This window comes from Manis pentadactyla, chromosome 2 (assembly GCF_030020395.1).
Source record: "Manis pentadactyla isolate mManPen7 chromosome 2, mManPen7.hap1, whole genome shotgun sequence".
NCBI classification, from domain to species: domain Eukaryota; kingdom Metazoa; phylum Chordata; class Mammalia; order Pholidota; family Manidae; genus Manis; species Manis pentadactyla.
Window position 1 is genome coordinate 20,785,137 of NC_080020.1, and position 16,449 is coordinate 20,801,585.

Below are 16,449 nucleotides of genomic sequence, written 5' to 3' on the forward strand. Positions count from 1 at the left end.
GTTCTCAGAACATAATCTTACTCCATTCTGTGCTCCGTGGCTCCCCCAAATCCTGGAGTCGTAGGGGCTAGTCCCCATGCCTTGCAGATCCAGGTGGACGCAAGATGCCAGGTGACTCTGGCTTCAGGAGTTGGCAAGGGAATCTGTCCTAGGCCAAGAAATTTCCCTCTTTCCCTTGTACTTTCCTGTTCTCTGGTGCCTGCAAGGCAGCTGCCATTCCCTGCTGCTGTTGCTTTAATGAATTCCTTCCTTACCTACACTGGGCTGAGAATTCTCTCTCACCCAGAATTAAGAACGCTTCCCCCATCCAGGTTGAGGTTTCTCCTAGTTCTTCACCTAGCTGCTCAGCAACAACAGTAGTGAATGTTTTAAGGTAATAGTGATAAGTCATTGTTGCTAGGCAGAAACACATTTTAATCTTTCTGTCTGGTTGTGAGTAAAACAGAGAATGTGAGGTAAACTGGGAGAGTAAGAAAAAAAAGCCTGCATTTTACTGAAGTCAAGGTATACTCAATTAAAAGTGCTAGTATAAAAAATAATTTGGCTAGAATATGTTTTTCTCCCAATATAGCATCTCTCAAGGTATTTTCTTTAGTTTGTGGTTATGTTTAGAAATTAAATGTATTTTTTAAATTGAGGATTCAGTGATTTTGAATTGAGGTTGCATAGAGGACCTTCACTGATACCAATTTTCATGTTTTTGCAATTTCTTTTAAAAAATATTAACTAGATTTTTCCCCCTAACCTTTAAGTGGTTATTCTGTTTCATTCTGTTATTTTTTAGAGTATTTAAGTTAACTTCAGATCAATTACTTGTCATGGTGGTTTGGTATTTAAATTGAAAGATGAATTGTCAAATTGTAGTCATGTTTATTTTAAACCAGTAGTTAAGTTTCAGTTTTTACAAGTGGTGTATTACTCTATTAGGCTGTATTTTAAACTGACAGAAATAAAATTATCTGCCCAGTTGAGAAAAACTTTCATAACTGTTACTGAGGTAGGACCTGGCACTTCTTGATATCAGCGTGCATTTTCCCCTGTGTTGCTCTAAGCTTCTGTGGCCTTTTCCTGTTAGTGTAGGTCATCTCCTTTATAATTTTGTGTTTTCCTGAGGATAGTTATAAGGAACTTCTGTGTTTAGCTGTTGTGATTTTTTCTCCTCACATTGAGATGTATTTCAGCAGTAGAGGTTCAATATGCATTTCTCTTTTATCACTGAATTGTCTGTATGAGAAAGCAACATTAGTTCATGTTGGAGTAGTCTTTCAACAGTGAGTTTTCCATGTTTGAAAGCTCTTGTCTTGCTCTATTATTTCTGGTCTTCAGGTATCCTGAGTACTTGCACTCAAGTAGACATAGCCAAAGTTCATAGCCATTTAAGAAATTTGAGGCTAAAATCTGGTTGACAGTTAAGGTTATTTCATTCCATTAATTGGGCATTGGTGTAGGGTTTAGTGTATTTATGGAATTTGATTATAATACTTTTCTCATTTATTGAAAATGAACAGTCCAAATGAACTTAATGTTTATAAAAAGTTTTTTATTAATGTATAGTTGACATATTAGTTCTATTTGTATGACAGTGATTCCACATTTATGTACATTATGAAATGCTCACCATGACAAGTGCAGTTACCATCTGTCACCATAAAATGTGTGTTTTGTTCTTCCTTAGCTCACCCTTCCTTTCAGTCCTTCGTGATACATATTCTTCTGCAGCTGGATTGTCTTTGTCATGGCCTTCTCATAGTACTGAATCTCACGGTCCCACTTCTTAGCCACAGGAGCATATCCTGTGTGTCTCTTACAGCTGCCAGGTTTTGCTTTAGAATTATATTTCTTTCCTTTAGTCTCTGAAAATAGGCTAGTTTTAGGGTTGCTACAGTGCCAGCAAACTAACTGCAATAATTGAATTATGTCCTTCCTAATGAAAAATTGCTCTAAAATGGGGCATGGGAGTGGGAAGTTAGGAGACAGATCTAGTAAAATGTTGAAGTTTTCGTCCAGAAATGAGGGGAGATTTTTGGGTGTGTTTCTCCAAAGGCTTACAACTGTTAGAGCATAAGGAAAATAAAGATAGATTTTTGGTAATTGTCTTCAGAGAATCTTGAATTAGGGAACACCAGCTTGTGATTGTTCTTATATTTTTTAGATTTCTGTTCTGATACTACTATGATTTTTGCATAGGTCAGTGATGGGCACAATATTTAAAATTTTGGATGATAAATAAACCATTTTTAACAGTTTTGCTTTAGGTAGGTGTGAGGTACTGAAAATTCCAGTGGTTTCTAGCATGAAAATTCATTGGAAAAATTTCAATCAGTTGTGCTCTGTAATATTTCCTGGTGTTTATTTAGGTTTCTATTTTTTGTCAAGTTACTTAATGATAGAAATTTAAACATTTTTTTCCAACTGTTATCTCTTTATTTTCTCTATATTATGAAACATGAAGAATTTTATTACATGTCAACACAGTCGTGTTGGGGTTTTTGTTATTCTGAAACCATAATACTTGCTGGTGTGCTATTGTGTTTTATTATGAATAATTATATTTTTAAAATTAGGAATTTCATGAGGATATGCCTTCCATTCTTGCTGATGTATTCTGCATATTAGGTAGGTATTAAACCTTTATTTCACCTGTAAAACGTGCTGTTTATTAAATTAATGTACTATGTTAAAATGTTTTCTTCCAAAGTAAGGATTTTACAATGTACAAATGTTTTTATAAATCTAGAATATATATCTTTTTACTCTATAGAGACTATATAGTATTGTAAGTCAAATGTGAGTATAATCACTGTTTATAAACTTGTGCTAGTTTTAGTTTATAATTCAGTTTTCAGAATGTATCTTGATATAAAACAAAGCTAAATTAAGCCATTTCAAATAAAAAGGCTAAGTTTTCTGAAGTTAGCTACATTGGCCAGGATATTGGGAAATGGCACTGTCCAGGAAGGGAAAATGGAGAAGGGCAAAGAAAACATGGGTATATTTCATGATAAATCCCCTTCTCTCAATTCTCACAGATGGTGGTAGAAAGTAAACCGAAACAAAGCGGTGGTAGGATGTCTGGGGAGAGCCCTACAATACTTAGAGGACAACTTTTAATACATCCCTAAAATCAGTGCTGCTTTCTATAGCACATTCTAAAGTATGAGTTGACTTTAAAAATAGGATAATAGTATGTAATTAGTTAAAGTAATAATCCTAAAATCAGCTTTGTAATCTTGCTAATTCTAGATGAAAATTTTGATGCTTGGCATTTAGAGCTAATAGTTTTATTTCTTTCATGCCACAGAAAATTATTCGACAAATAGGTCTCAGTTTTTTTTTATTGAAGTATTGTTGATATGCAATCTTATATTGGTTTCAGATATACAACAAGGAGGTTTCAGCTTTTAAAAAAGATTTCAGTAGGAAGAAAATGAAAATCTTGAATACATTTTTGTTTGCTGACTAGAATTATAATTCAAAATAGGATATTAAAAATATCTTTTAATACTGTCTTTTCTTAGAACTGATGGCCAGGTAGCTTGAATAGAACATGGTACATGGTAACAAGGTGGCCAAGGTCAAGAGTTTTGAACTTCCTGAGTAATAGGATCTTTAATGTCAGAAGAGATCTTTGTTGTCACCCAGTTACACTTAACACTCAAGAAAGGAATTTCTTCTTTAGCATCTCTGACATGTGGTCATTTAAACTTTGCTTTAATATTTCCATTTTTGAAAACAGTGGGTTTTTTTTGAAGCTTTGTTGCTTTTCCAGTGCCGTTACATGCATCTTCTGTGTAATCTACTTACCATTTCATGGGTTTACCATTTTATGGGTATGCCATTGGTCACAGGGTCAGTCTACAGTATAAGGAGAAATTAATTCTAAGCATTCATATGTATATGGAGGACAGATCATGCTCACCATAGTTTCAGATTTTTTTTCCAAATGAGCATTTCAAAATTAGCTAGTTTTAAAGAAAATTAAGTATCTTATTTTAGTGTTGGAGAGAGTCTTGGAAAATATGTCAAACTTTCATCTTTTTTTTCCTTCACTGTAGATACTGAGACAAATTGTTTAGAAGAAAAAAGCAAGAGAGACTATTTTACACAATTGGTATTAGCATGTTTGGTAAGTTTTAAAAAGCACTTTCTACATTTTCCATTGAACACTTGTAATTGCAGTAAACACGATAATGGAGGAGGATGTTGACATCTAGTTGACTATTCATTTTAAGGTGAGATTGGGGTTTTGAAATGGAATGATTTGTAAAATTGGACATACTAATTATTTCTATGAAGTAGACATGCTAGCATATCATTTATCTATACATATAAAACCTTAGGTGGTATTCCTGACCTAATAAATTCCTGAGAGAAAGGTAAACATCTATCAAGTGAGTAGAAATTATGTGGACAGCTTTTAAACTGAGCAGTTTTTCCTAAATGATTAGGTATGGAGAAAAGAAATGAAGGTAGTTTAAAAATAATAAATTCTAGAACTTGTCATAATCATTGTCTAATAAACCATTTTGTTTATACATTTAGAATCAAGGAGAAATGCCATTACTCAGACCTGGAAGAATGTCCTTGTCTTTGCTGTGCTAGAATTTGACTGAAGTGCTGTATTATCTTAAAATACAGTTGACAGATTCAATTTTAATCAGAATTTCATCGGTTGTTCTTGTCATTTGTAGGCCGTGTACAGCATGCACTTAATTTTTTAGTGAGTGTTTTTTTAAAGAGCTATGTCATATTTTTCAATATTTGCAGTCTTCATTTTTTCAATTGAAGTTCTAAGCTTTTTTTATTGTTACAAATTGATACGTTTTTGTGTTATTTTAGTATTTGGGAAAAGCTGTTTTGAATATATTGAAATATACTCAATATAAATAAATATATAATATATTTTAAATATTGTGGTTGTGTAGTTGGAATGCTAAGGAATAAATGGCCTTTAATATTTTTTAATGCAGTATTTAGTTTCAGACACAGTTCTAAAGGAACGCCTGGATCCAGAAACATTGGAATCATTAGGGCTTATCAAACAATCACAGCAGTTCAATCAGAAGTCAGTTAAAATCAAGACAAAACTCTTGTAAGTACACGTACCTTTCTGTTGCAGATCAAGTACCTGAGTGTGTTTTCTTAGCTCTCATTTTGAATACTAGAATTTCTAAAGGCAGTTGAAGGTTTTTTATGTTGCTCTTACCATGTGTCTCCTATTTTTTCCTTTTAAAAGTAGCCTGTAATTACTGAGTTAGCATTGAACGTGGCCTGTGTGAAACCAGTATAAATTTTTTTCCATATTAGAAGTTGAAATAGTGTTCAGTGCTTTAAAATAATTAACAACTGGCTATATTCTAGGGTATATCCTGAGTGATGGAAATAGTAGTATGTTGTTCCTCCTTGGGATTAGCAATATCTATTCTTTGTGTTACTGATTTTCCCTGTATAATAGTCTCTTTGAACTATTGTTATCATTCTATCCTAAAAGATAAACAAAGGTAAGTTTTTCAACAATAATTCTTAGTATTGTTATCTGAGAGAGATAAGAATATTCAATGAAAAGAATACAGTACTCTTAATTAAGCTTGCTAATTGAAATTAATTTTATCCCCTGTATGATATTTATCTAATTTCAGTTATAAGCAGCAAAAATTCAATTTGTTAAGAGAAGAGAATGAAGGTTATGCCAAGCTGATTGCTGAATTGGGGCAAGATTTATCTGGAAATATTACTAGTGATTTAATCTTAGAAAATATCAAATCTTTAATAGGTAAGACATGCATAGTATGTTAATAAGAAATGTGTTTTTTAGTTATTGGAGGATATCCATAAAGACAAAATGAGTGCATTCCCTATAGTTTTTTTTTAATTAAGAAATGAGAGCATGTGTTTTTAAACTTGTTTTTTTTAAGATTTTATAAGTAATAAAAAATTTAAGTTGATGATGAGAAATCTTTTTGTCACTGTTCCCTGTGTGTCTGTATTAGTTTCTGCTTTCTCTGGTATTTCTCTTCAACTTTTAAGTATTTCTCAATAATTTTATAGAGAGCAGAAAATAAAGTAAGCAGTTGAAACATCAGTAAAGTCTTCGCTGAACTCTTGAAATGCACAGATGTTTAGTTTTTGTGAACTTGATTTACAAAATATCTTTATCAGAGACATTGAACACACCTTATTTTATCTTTACAGCAGCCTGTTAAAGTAAGTGGAGCAGGTGGTATAAAAGTGTAACAGGAAAGTTATTTTTTATAAGAATTTTTTAAAATAAATATTTCTTTAGCATTATTCTTTTTATTTGCATTGAGCATATAGAGGAAATAGTTGGCTTCTATGAAAAGGAGGAATGAATGGTAGAAAAATAGGTAGTCCTGATTTTTCAAGAAAGGAAAGAATTGTCGCTCTTAATGGTTAGGTATTTCTTAATGGTTAGGTATTGTGCTAACTTAGGGAAGATTATCTAACACCTAGATGTCTTAGGTTTTGAGACCTTTTGGAGAAGTTGTATTTCCTGTTTCTCTGGTCATATATATATATATTTTCTCTTTAGATAGTTTTTATTCATTTAGTTATCATTATTCTACAGTTACATGAAGAACATTATGTTTTCTAGACTCCCCACTGCACCTAGTCCCCCCCACAAACCCCATTACAGTCACTGTCCATCAGCGTAGTAAGATGCTGTAGAATCATTACTTGTCTTCTCTGTGTTGCACATCCCTCCCCATGTCCCCCCGGCATTATACATGCTAATCGTAAGGCCCCCTTTCTTTTTCCCTGCCCTTATCGCACCCTTCCTATCCATCCTCCCCAGTCCCTTTCCCTTTGGTAACTTTTAGTACATTCTTGGGTTCTATCCTTCTGCTGCTCTTTTGTTCCTTCAGTTTTTCTTTGTTCTTATACTCCACATATGAGTGAAATCATTTGATACTTGTCTTTCTCCACCTGGATTATATCACTGAGCATAATACCCTCCAGCTCCTTCGATGTTGTTGCAAATGGTAGGATTTGTTTTATTCTTATGGCTAAATAATATTGCATTGTGTATATATACCACATCTTCTTTATCCATTCATCTGCTGATGGACACTTAGGTTGCTTCCTTTTCTTGGCTATTGTAAATACTGCTGCGATAAACATAGGGGTGCAACTGTCTTTTTCAAAATGGAGTGCTGCATTCTTAGGGTAAATTCCTAGAAGGGCAATTCCTGGGTCAAATGGTATTTCTATTTTTAGCTTTTTGAGGAACATCCATACTGCTTTCCACAGTGGTTGAACTAATTTACATTCCCACCAACAGTGTAGGAGGGTTCCCCTTTCGCCACAACCTCGCCAACATGTGTTGTTGTTTGTCTTTTGGATGGTGGCGATCCTTACTGGTGTGAGGTGATATCTCATTGTGGTTTTAATTTGCATTTCTCTCATGACTAGTGATGTGGAGTATCTTTTCATGTGACTGTTGGCTATCTGAATTTCTTGTTTAGAGAACTGTCTGTTCAGCTCCTCTGCCCATTTTTTAATTGGATTATTTGCTTTTTGTTTGTTGAGGTGCGTGAGCTCTTGATATATTTTGGATGTCAACCCTTTATCGATCTCTCATTTATAAATATATTCTCCCATACTGTAGGGTACTTTTTTGTTCTATTGATGGTGTCCTTTGCTGTACAGAAGCTTTTCAGCTTGATACAGTCCCACTTGTTCATTTTTGCTTTTGCTTCCCTTGCCCGGGGAAATATGTTCATGAAGAAGTCGCTCATGTTTATGTCCCAGAAATTTTTGCTATTATCTTTTCTAAGAGTTTTATGGTTTCATGACTTACATTCAGGTCTTTGATCCATTTTGAATTTACTTTTGTGTATGGGGTTAGACAATGATCCAGTTTCATTCTCTTACATGTAGCTCTCCAGTTTTGCCAGCACCATCTGTTGAAGAGACTGTCATTTCCCCTTTGTATGTCCATGGCTCCTTTATCATATATTAATTGACCATATATGTTTGGGTTAATGTCTGGAGTCTCAATTCTGTTCCACTGTTCAGTGGCTCTTTTCTTGTGCCAGTACCAAACTGTCTTGATTACTGTGGCTTTGTAGTAGAGCTTGAAGGTGGGGAGCATGATCCTCCCCACTTTATTCTTCCCTCTCAGGGTTGCTTTGGATATTCGGGGTGTTTGGTGCTTCCATATGAATTTTTGGACTATTTGTTCCAGTTCATTGAAGAATGTCATTGGTAATATGATAGGGATTGCATCAAATCTGTAGATTGCTTTGGGCAGGATGGCCATTTTGACAATATTAATTCTTCCTCGCCAAGAGCATGGGATGAGTTTCCATTTGTTACTGTCTTCTTTAATTTCTCTTAAGAGTATCTTATAGTTTCCAGGGTATAGGTTTTTCACTTACTAGGTTAGGTTTATTCCTAAGTATTTTATTCTTTTTGATGCAATTGTGAATGGAATTGTTTTCCTGATTTCTCTTTCTATTAGTTCATTGTTACTGTATAGGAAAGCCACAGATTTCTGTGTGTGTATCTTGTATCCTTCAGCTTTGCTGTATTTTGATATCAGTTCTAGTAGTTTTGTAGTGGAGTCCTTAGGGTTTTTTATGTACAATATCATGTCATCTGCAAATAGTGACAGTTTGACTTATTCTTTACCAATTTGGATTCTTTATATTTCTTTTGTTTAATCTAATTCCCATGGCTAGGACCTCCAGTACTGTGTTGAATAACAGTGGGGAGAGTGGGTCACCCTGTCTTGTTCCCAATCTCAGAGGAAAAGCTTTCAGGTTCTCACTGTTCAGTATGATATTGGCTGTGGGTTTATCATATATGGCCTTTATTATGTTGGGATACTTGCCCTCTATACCCATTTTGTTGAGAGTTCTTTTCATGAATGGATGTTGAATTTTGTCGAATGCTTTTTCAGCATGTATGGAGATCCTCATATTTTTGTCCTTTTTCTTGATGTGGTTTATGATGTTGATGGATTTTCGGATGTTGCACTGTCCCTGCATCCCTATCCCTAGGATGAATCCCACTTAGTCATCGTGTATGATCCTTTGGATGTATTTTTGAATTCGTTTTGCTAATATTTTATTGAGTATTTTTGCATGTAAGTTCATTGGGGATATTTGTCTGTAATTTTCTTTTTTTGGTGGGGTCTTTGCCTGGTTTTGCTATTAGGGTGATGTTGGCTTCATAGAATGAGTTTGGCAGTATTTTCTCCTGTTCTATTTTTTGGAAAATTTAAGGAGAATGTTTATTATATCTTCTCTGTATGTCTGATAAAATTCTGAGGTAAATCCATCTGTCCCGGGAGTTTTGTTCTCGGGTAGTTTTTTGAGTACCGCTTCAATTTGTTTGCTGGTAATTTGTTTGTTTAGATTTTGTGTTTCTTTCTTGGTCAGTCTTGGAAGGTTGTATTTTTCTAGGAAGTTGTCCATTTCTTCTAGGTTTTCCAGCTTGTTAGCATATAGATTTTCATAGTAGTCTCTAATAATACTTTGTATTTCTGTTTGGTCCGTCGTGATGTTTCCTTTCTCCTTTCTGATTCTGTTGATCTGTGTTGATTCACTTTTTCTCTTAATAAGTATAGCTACAGGCTTATCTGTTTTGTTTATTTTCTCAAAAACCAGCTCTTGGTTTCATTGATTTTTTCTATTGTTTTATTCTTCTCAATTTTATTTATTTCCTCTCTGAACTTTATTATGTCCATCCTTCTGCTCACTTTAGGCCTCATTTGCTATTTTTTTTTCCAATTTTGATAATTGTGATGTTGTACTATTCATTTGTGTTTGTTCTTCCTTCTCTAAATATATCTGGAGTGCTATATACTTTCCTCTTAAGACTGCTTTCACTGCGTCCCACAGGAGTTGGGGCTTTGTGTTGTTGTTTTCATTTGTTTCCATATATTGCTTGATCTCTATTTTGATTTGGTCATTGATCCATTGATTATTTAGGAGCATGTTGTTAAGCCTCCATGTGTTTGTGGGCCCTTTTTCTTTCTTTGTACAATTTAGTTCTAGTGTTGTACTTTTGTGGTCTGACATGTTGCTTGGTAGAATTTCAATCTTTTTGAATTCACTGAGCCTCTTTTTGTGGCCTAGTGTGTTGTCTATTCTGGAGAACCATGTGCACTTGAGAAGAATGTGTATCCTGTTGACTTTGGGTGTAGAGTGCCAAAGATGTCTGTTAGGTCCATTTGTTCTAGTGTGTTGTTCAGTACCTCTGTGTCCCTACTTATTTTCTGTCTGGTGGATCTGTCCTTTGGAGAGAGTTGTATGTTGAAGTCTCCTAAAATGAATGCATTGCATTCTATTTCCTCCTTTAGTTCTATTAGTATTTGTTTCACATATGCTGATGCTCCTCTGTGTTGGGTGCATATATATTTATAATGGTTATATCCTCTTGTTGGACTGACCCCTTTATCATTATGTAATGTCCTTCTTCATCTCTTGTTACTTTCAATGGATTGAAGTCTATTTTGTCTGGTACTAGTACTGCAACACCTGCTTTTTTCTCCCTGTTGTTTGCATGAAATATCTTTTTCCATTCCTTGACTTTTAGTCTCTGCATGTCTTTGGGTTTGAGGTGAGTCTCTTGTAAGCAGCATATAGATGGTTCTTGTTTTTTTCTCCATTCAGTGACTCTGTGTCTTTTGATTGGTGCATTCAGTCCATTTACATTTAGGGTGATTATTGGTGGGTATATACTTATTGCCATTGCAGGCTTTAGATTCATGGTTACCACAGGTTCAAGGCTAATTTCCTTACTATCTAAGAGTGTAAGTTAACTCACTTAGTATGGTTTTGCAATCACAATCTAAATGTTCTTTTCTGTTTCTCCTCCTTTTTCTTCCTCCATTCTTTATATATTAGGTATCATATTCTGTACTTTTTGTCTATCCCTTGATTGACTTTGGGGATAGTTAATTTTGCATTTGCTTAGTAATTAGCTGTCCTACTTTCTTTACTGTGGTTTTATTACCTATGGTGACAGCTATTCAACCTTAGGAACACTTCCATTTATAGCAGTCCCTCCAAAATAGATTGCAGAGATGGTTTGTGGGAGGTAAATTCTTTCAGCTTTTGCTTATCTTGAAATTGTTTAATCCCTCCAAATTTAAATGATAATCTTCCCAGATAAGTAATCTTGGTTCCAAGTCCTTCTGCTTCATGGCATTAAATACATCATGCCTGTTCCTTCAGGCCTGTAAGGTTTCTGCTGAGAAGTCTGATGTTAACCTGATGGGTTTTCCTTTGTCTATGATCTTATTTCTGTCTCTGGATGCTTTTAACTATTTTTCCTTATCCTTGATCTTTTCCATTTTAATAACTATGTGTCTTGGTTTTGTCTTCCTTGGGTCCCTTGTGTTGGGAGATCTGTGGATCTCCATAGCCTGAGAGACTATCTCCTTCCCCAGACTGGGGAAGTTTTCAGCAACTACCTCCTCAAAGACACTTTCTATCCCTTTCTCTCTCTCTTCTTCATCTGGTATCCCTATAATGCGAATATTGTTCTGTTTGGATTGGTCACACAATTCTCTCTATATTCTTTCATCCTTAGAGATCCTATTTTCTCTCTGTGCCTCAGCTTCTTTGTATTCCTCTTCCCTAGTTTCTATTTCACTTAGTGTCTCCTATACCGTATCCAACCTGCTTTTGATACCCTCCATCGTGCCCTACAACGATTGGATCTCCATCCTGAATTCATTCCTGAGTTCTTGAATATCTTTCTGTATCTCCATTAGCATGTTGATGATTTTTATTTTGAACTCCCTTTCAGGAAGAGTCACGAGGTCCATATCATTGAAATCTTTCTCGGGAGTTGTATTAGTTATTTTACTCTAGACCTGGTTTCTTTGGTGTTTCATATTTGTACATGGCGCCCTCTAGTGTCCAGACGCTCTATTCTGGAGCTGCTCATCCCCTGAAGCAATGTTGGTGGTCACAGTGGAGCGGTATTGGTGCCTGGGTGGGAGGGAATAACTGTACCCCACTTCCCAGCTGCTGTGCCTGTCTCCACTGCCTGAGCTAGTGGACCAAGCACACAGATATAAGCTTTTGTCCCAGAGCAGTTGGATATTGATCCCTGCTTTCCACAAGCAGCTGGAAACCCAGTCTTCCGAGGAACTCCACCTGCCCCAGCTTTCCAACCCCTGTTCAGTGAGGTCTGCTCTTCTCTCCAGGTGTGTGCAGTCTGGCGCCGTCCTCTTTCCTGTTGCTGTCTCAGGATTAGTTGCGCCAACTATATTTTCTTGTTGTATCCAGTTTTAGGAGGAAGCCTCTGTCTCTCCTCTCATGCCGCCATCTTTAATCCTCTCTGGTTATATTTTAAAAGATGTTTATGCCTAACTTCTTTCCCTGTTTTTTAAATTTATGTATGACTAAGAGTGGGGAGTATCCTGATCCTTACACAGTTCTTCCAATGTTATACTGAGTAGGAACTCAGATAAAACTAGGTTTAACTACAGTCATCTTTAGTAAAGATCATGTTTTTAGCTTATGCTTTTGGTATAGAAGGTAAGATGCTTTTAGTTTAAAATTTCTACTTTCCTTGAAGTAAGTTTAATTTTTGCATCTGATTTACTCTCTCTGCTACTTCCTCCTGTTTTCACACCAAGACTTGTATTCCCCTAGGCCTGCAGGGCTCTTCCTTACCTGGGTGGCAGTGGCATGTGTAAAAAAATCCTCCTGTAGGGTTTCCTTTTCTCTTTCTAGGGTAGGCTGTACCTTTTTCCTGCAGCATTTTGTTCTAGCTTGAGATGCCTGTCAGTACTGCTTTCCTATAGGTTTGTCTTTCCTTATGGCCTGCTATGTGCTTTCCTAAGATGGTGTTTCCCACGTAAGAATTTTGTGGTGTGTAAGTACCTGGTTTTTTTTTTCACTTTGTTTGCCTATATCTTGTCAACTCATCTGGCCTTGTTTCTTCTATTTTTTGTCCTTGTGAATTTATACCTTTTTATTTTGGTTCCTTGTTATTTTGGCAACATTTGAAAGCGGGGTTTTCCTGAAGGTGTACTTTTATCCAACTGGGAAGGGAAAATGGATGCTACTTACTTTTGCCCTCAGAGAACTGGTGGTGTTATTTTCTCTGAAGAACAGTGTGGGAATCACAACTGCAAGCTCATGACATAATGGATATTCCATGAGTATGAATAGTTAGATTTTATGTGCTAAACTTCTTGTTCATCAAGCATACTATGACGCACAGAAATGTCACCTCCTCGGTGTAGCCTTTCCTGCCATCTCACCCAGGCCTGCCTCATGTTCACTGTTCTTCTGAGCACTTACCACCATATAACATGCAGTGCATTTTATTCCCCAACCCCACTGGAATGTAGGCTCCATGAAGACATGGATTTTTGTTTGTTTGGTTTAGTATCTCTAACAGCAGTGCCTGATATATAGGTGCTGGATAAATACTTGTTGAAAAATGACTGCATTTTTCCCCCTTTCTTGTATGGTTTGTAGTGATTCTTACCTTCCTTCCCCTGACATTGTGGTGGGGGAACAGGATGGTACTTAGTCTGATCAGGAGCATCCTTATTTATTACCATTTAACTAAAGGGTAGTTACTTGTTCCCTACAACATTCTAGTTTATCAAAATGTTTATATCCTAAATATAAAAAAGCTTCTAGCCTGCCGATAGCCTGGGGTTGTTTACTGCATGAAAAAGCAAGGAAGAAGAACTTTTATGAGCCTGCATGTGGTTGTGTTTTCAAACCTAACACTAAATTTGAAAAACTTGTCAAGTAGGAGTGGATAGGATAGTGATCACTAAGTTCTTGAGCTGTCGTGATAGATCCCACACAAACCGTCCCTGCATCAAGATGGCAGAAAACATCTACAATAAATTAGAGATGAGGATATTAGAGCTGGACTCCTTTGATTGCTGAAGTAAACCATAAGCACTTTACTCTTCTGAATACCCTTCGAAATAAAGTAGTAGCTAGGTGTTCTTCTAAATTAGTGGTCAGCAAACTTTTTTCTGGTAATAGTGAGATAGTAAATATTTTTTTGTTTTGTGGGCCACATGGTTTTTGTTGGACCTACTCAACATTACCATTGTAGTATGAAGGAAGCCACAGGCAGTATCTAAATAAATGATTGTTTCTGTGTTCCAGTATGACTTGATTTACAAAAACTGAATGGATTTGAGACATAGGCTATAGTGTGCTAATCCCTGCACTAAGTATAAAGTGGTGGCTAACATTATTTATGGACCTAGCTTACTTGAGTTTAGTTTTAAAGAATGAAAATGGTTCTTCCTGGTTTTGGGTTTAGTGTTTCAGGATCTCTTTGGCCTAGGCTCTAGACCTGTCCTACTCACCCTCAATCAGAGACCTCTTCATCAAATTTCAGGACCTTCATTTGTTGCCTGGTGTCCAAGGTTGTAGCTTTGGCTGGGGGTAGGGTGAGAGTCTCTGCCTCTTGAGTCTCACAGGTTAAATGTGGTTGCTTGTCAAATGACCACAAAAACATTAAACACAAAATAAAAACCCAAGCCAAATGATTTTATTCTTGGACAGATATGGGACATTTAACCCCCTTGACTATGTTATCTCGAGTATGCTTAATATTTTGTATTGGAACCAGTCTGAATATAAGGGCCCTTCAGCCTAGAAACATCTTACTGTGTTAGCTGTCTGCTGTCCCTTTGAAAGGGAAGCCAGTTGACTGCCTCCTCTGCCTAAGTTTTTGGTTTATTGAAGTTTCTTTACTGTATACTAGTTATGAAGAAGTTGTTTTTCTCTACTATTAAAAAGAAGATAGCAATTGGTGTTCACATTGCTAGTTTTTTTATAATTATACTTTCATTTTGTTTGTTTTTATTTTTGCAAGTTTCATTTTTCTGCCTTTTGGTTCCTTGGTTCTTGCCTTGATCCTATGTGCAGTTTTTTGCAAATATTATTTCTTAGCAATAGTCTAATACAGGTTTTTATTTGCCTGTTTTAGTCCATTAGGGCTACTGTAACAAAGTACCACAGACTGGGTGGCTTTATAAACAAAAGAAAGGTGTGTTTCACAGTTTTTGAGGCAGGAAGCCCGAGATTGAGTGCCAGCATCTTTGGTTCTTGCCTTGATCCTATGTGCAGGGTTTTGCAAATACTATTTCTTAGAAATAGTCTAACATAGGCTTTTATTTGCCTGTTTTAGTCAATTAGGGCTACTGTAACAAAGTACCACAGACTGGGTGACTTTATAAACAATAAAAAGTTATGTTTAACAGTTCTTGAGGCAGGAAACCCACAATTGGGCACCAGCATGTTTGGATTCTGATGAAAGCCCTCTTTTGGGTTGCAGGCTGCTGACTTCTTGCTGTATCTTCATATGGTGGGAGGGGCAAGGGAGCTCTTTTTTTTAAAGGGCATTGCCCTCATTTATGAAGGCTCCATTCTCATGACCTAATCATCCCCTCCACCCCCCCCATCCTCGCTATAGGTCCCACCTTCTGATACCATCATATTGGGCATTAGAAATTCTACACAGGAAATTTTTTTGGGGGGAGGTGGAGGACAAACATTCAGACAATAGTATAGCCTATTTCTAAAGTGAATTCTAGATGCCAGATCATATTGTTTTATTCAAAATAAGTTTTTTTCTGTATTGGTAGGTCTGTTATATCAGAAACATGGTTACTGGAGCTGTCATATTGTTTGACATTATGGGCTAAACATCTCTCCCAATCATGTTTACAATATTACATTGTGTTTTTTTTTTGTTAAGAATCTCAATTTGGCCTTTTCCTAAAACAACCATTGTCAGTTTAATTATATTTTTGCCTCTAGTTAAAATCACTTGGTCTAATACATTGGCTGTCTTGTCCATCTTTGAGGAAACTCCAGTTACTTTTCAGTGCATTTTTTCAAAGATGTATCACCCAAAAGGTGTGAAGTCCTCAAGATTTGAGAAGGCATTTTATTAATCTCTGTATCACAAGCATCTGGTATATAGTAGGTATTTATGTTTATTTAAATGAAGGAATTTCACCATTATAGATTCACCATTTCTATATTTTTCCACTTGTTCCCTTCTGATACGGTTCCTTTGTTTGTTCCTCAAAAGTCATAAAGATATTATATGTGCTTAAAATATTCCTTAATGTGGCTGGTGAAAGAGGTAGGGAGCTAAGCTTATGTTCTCACGTAAGGTCACATGACTACTGATGGTTAGGGTGGACAAGACCTTCTAAGATGCTTGAGCACAAGAGTGTCAATGTTCTGCCACAGCTGCCATTAGAAAAAAATTACTTCGGACATTCAAGATTACTGAATGTTACTAGAGTCCCATTGTATATGAAATAGCTTAGCTGTTACTTAGCAAATCTGTAAGGTTTTAAAAAGCATTTTTAAAATCTTTGGTTTGGTTACATTTTCTGTCTTACATAGCAAAGGTCACTCCAAATGATTGGACTAACTGATGGCATTTGAGACATTTAATAGTAAATTC

At 35.9% G+C, this 16,449-nt stretch overlaps 1 protein-coding gene across 1 annotated transcript in view; it reads left to right on the plus strand.

Annotated features, from left to right (window-relative positions):
* The first annotated feature begins 2,570 nt into the window (after positions 1-2,570).
* The window catches only part of LOC130682653 (THO complex subunit 2-like), an 88,666-nt gene continuing 74,787 nt past the window's right edge, over positions 2,571-16,449 (plus strand). The window contains exons 1-4 of the mRNA XM_057497497.1: positions 2,571-2,616; positions 4,056-4,126; positions 4,971-5,092; positions 5,640-5,773. Of these exons, the coding sequence (XP_057353480.1) occupies positions 2,580-2,616; positions 4,056-4,126; positions 4,971-5,092; positions 5,640-5,773 (364 nt within the window). The 5' untranslated portion in view covers positions 2,571-2,579. The remainder of the gene's footprint in view (positions 2,617-4,055; positions 4,127-4,970; positions 5,093-5,639; positions 5,774-16,449) is intronic.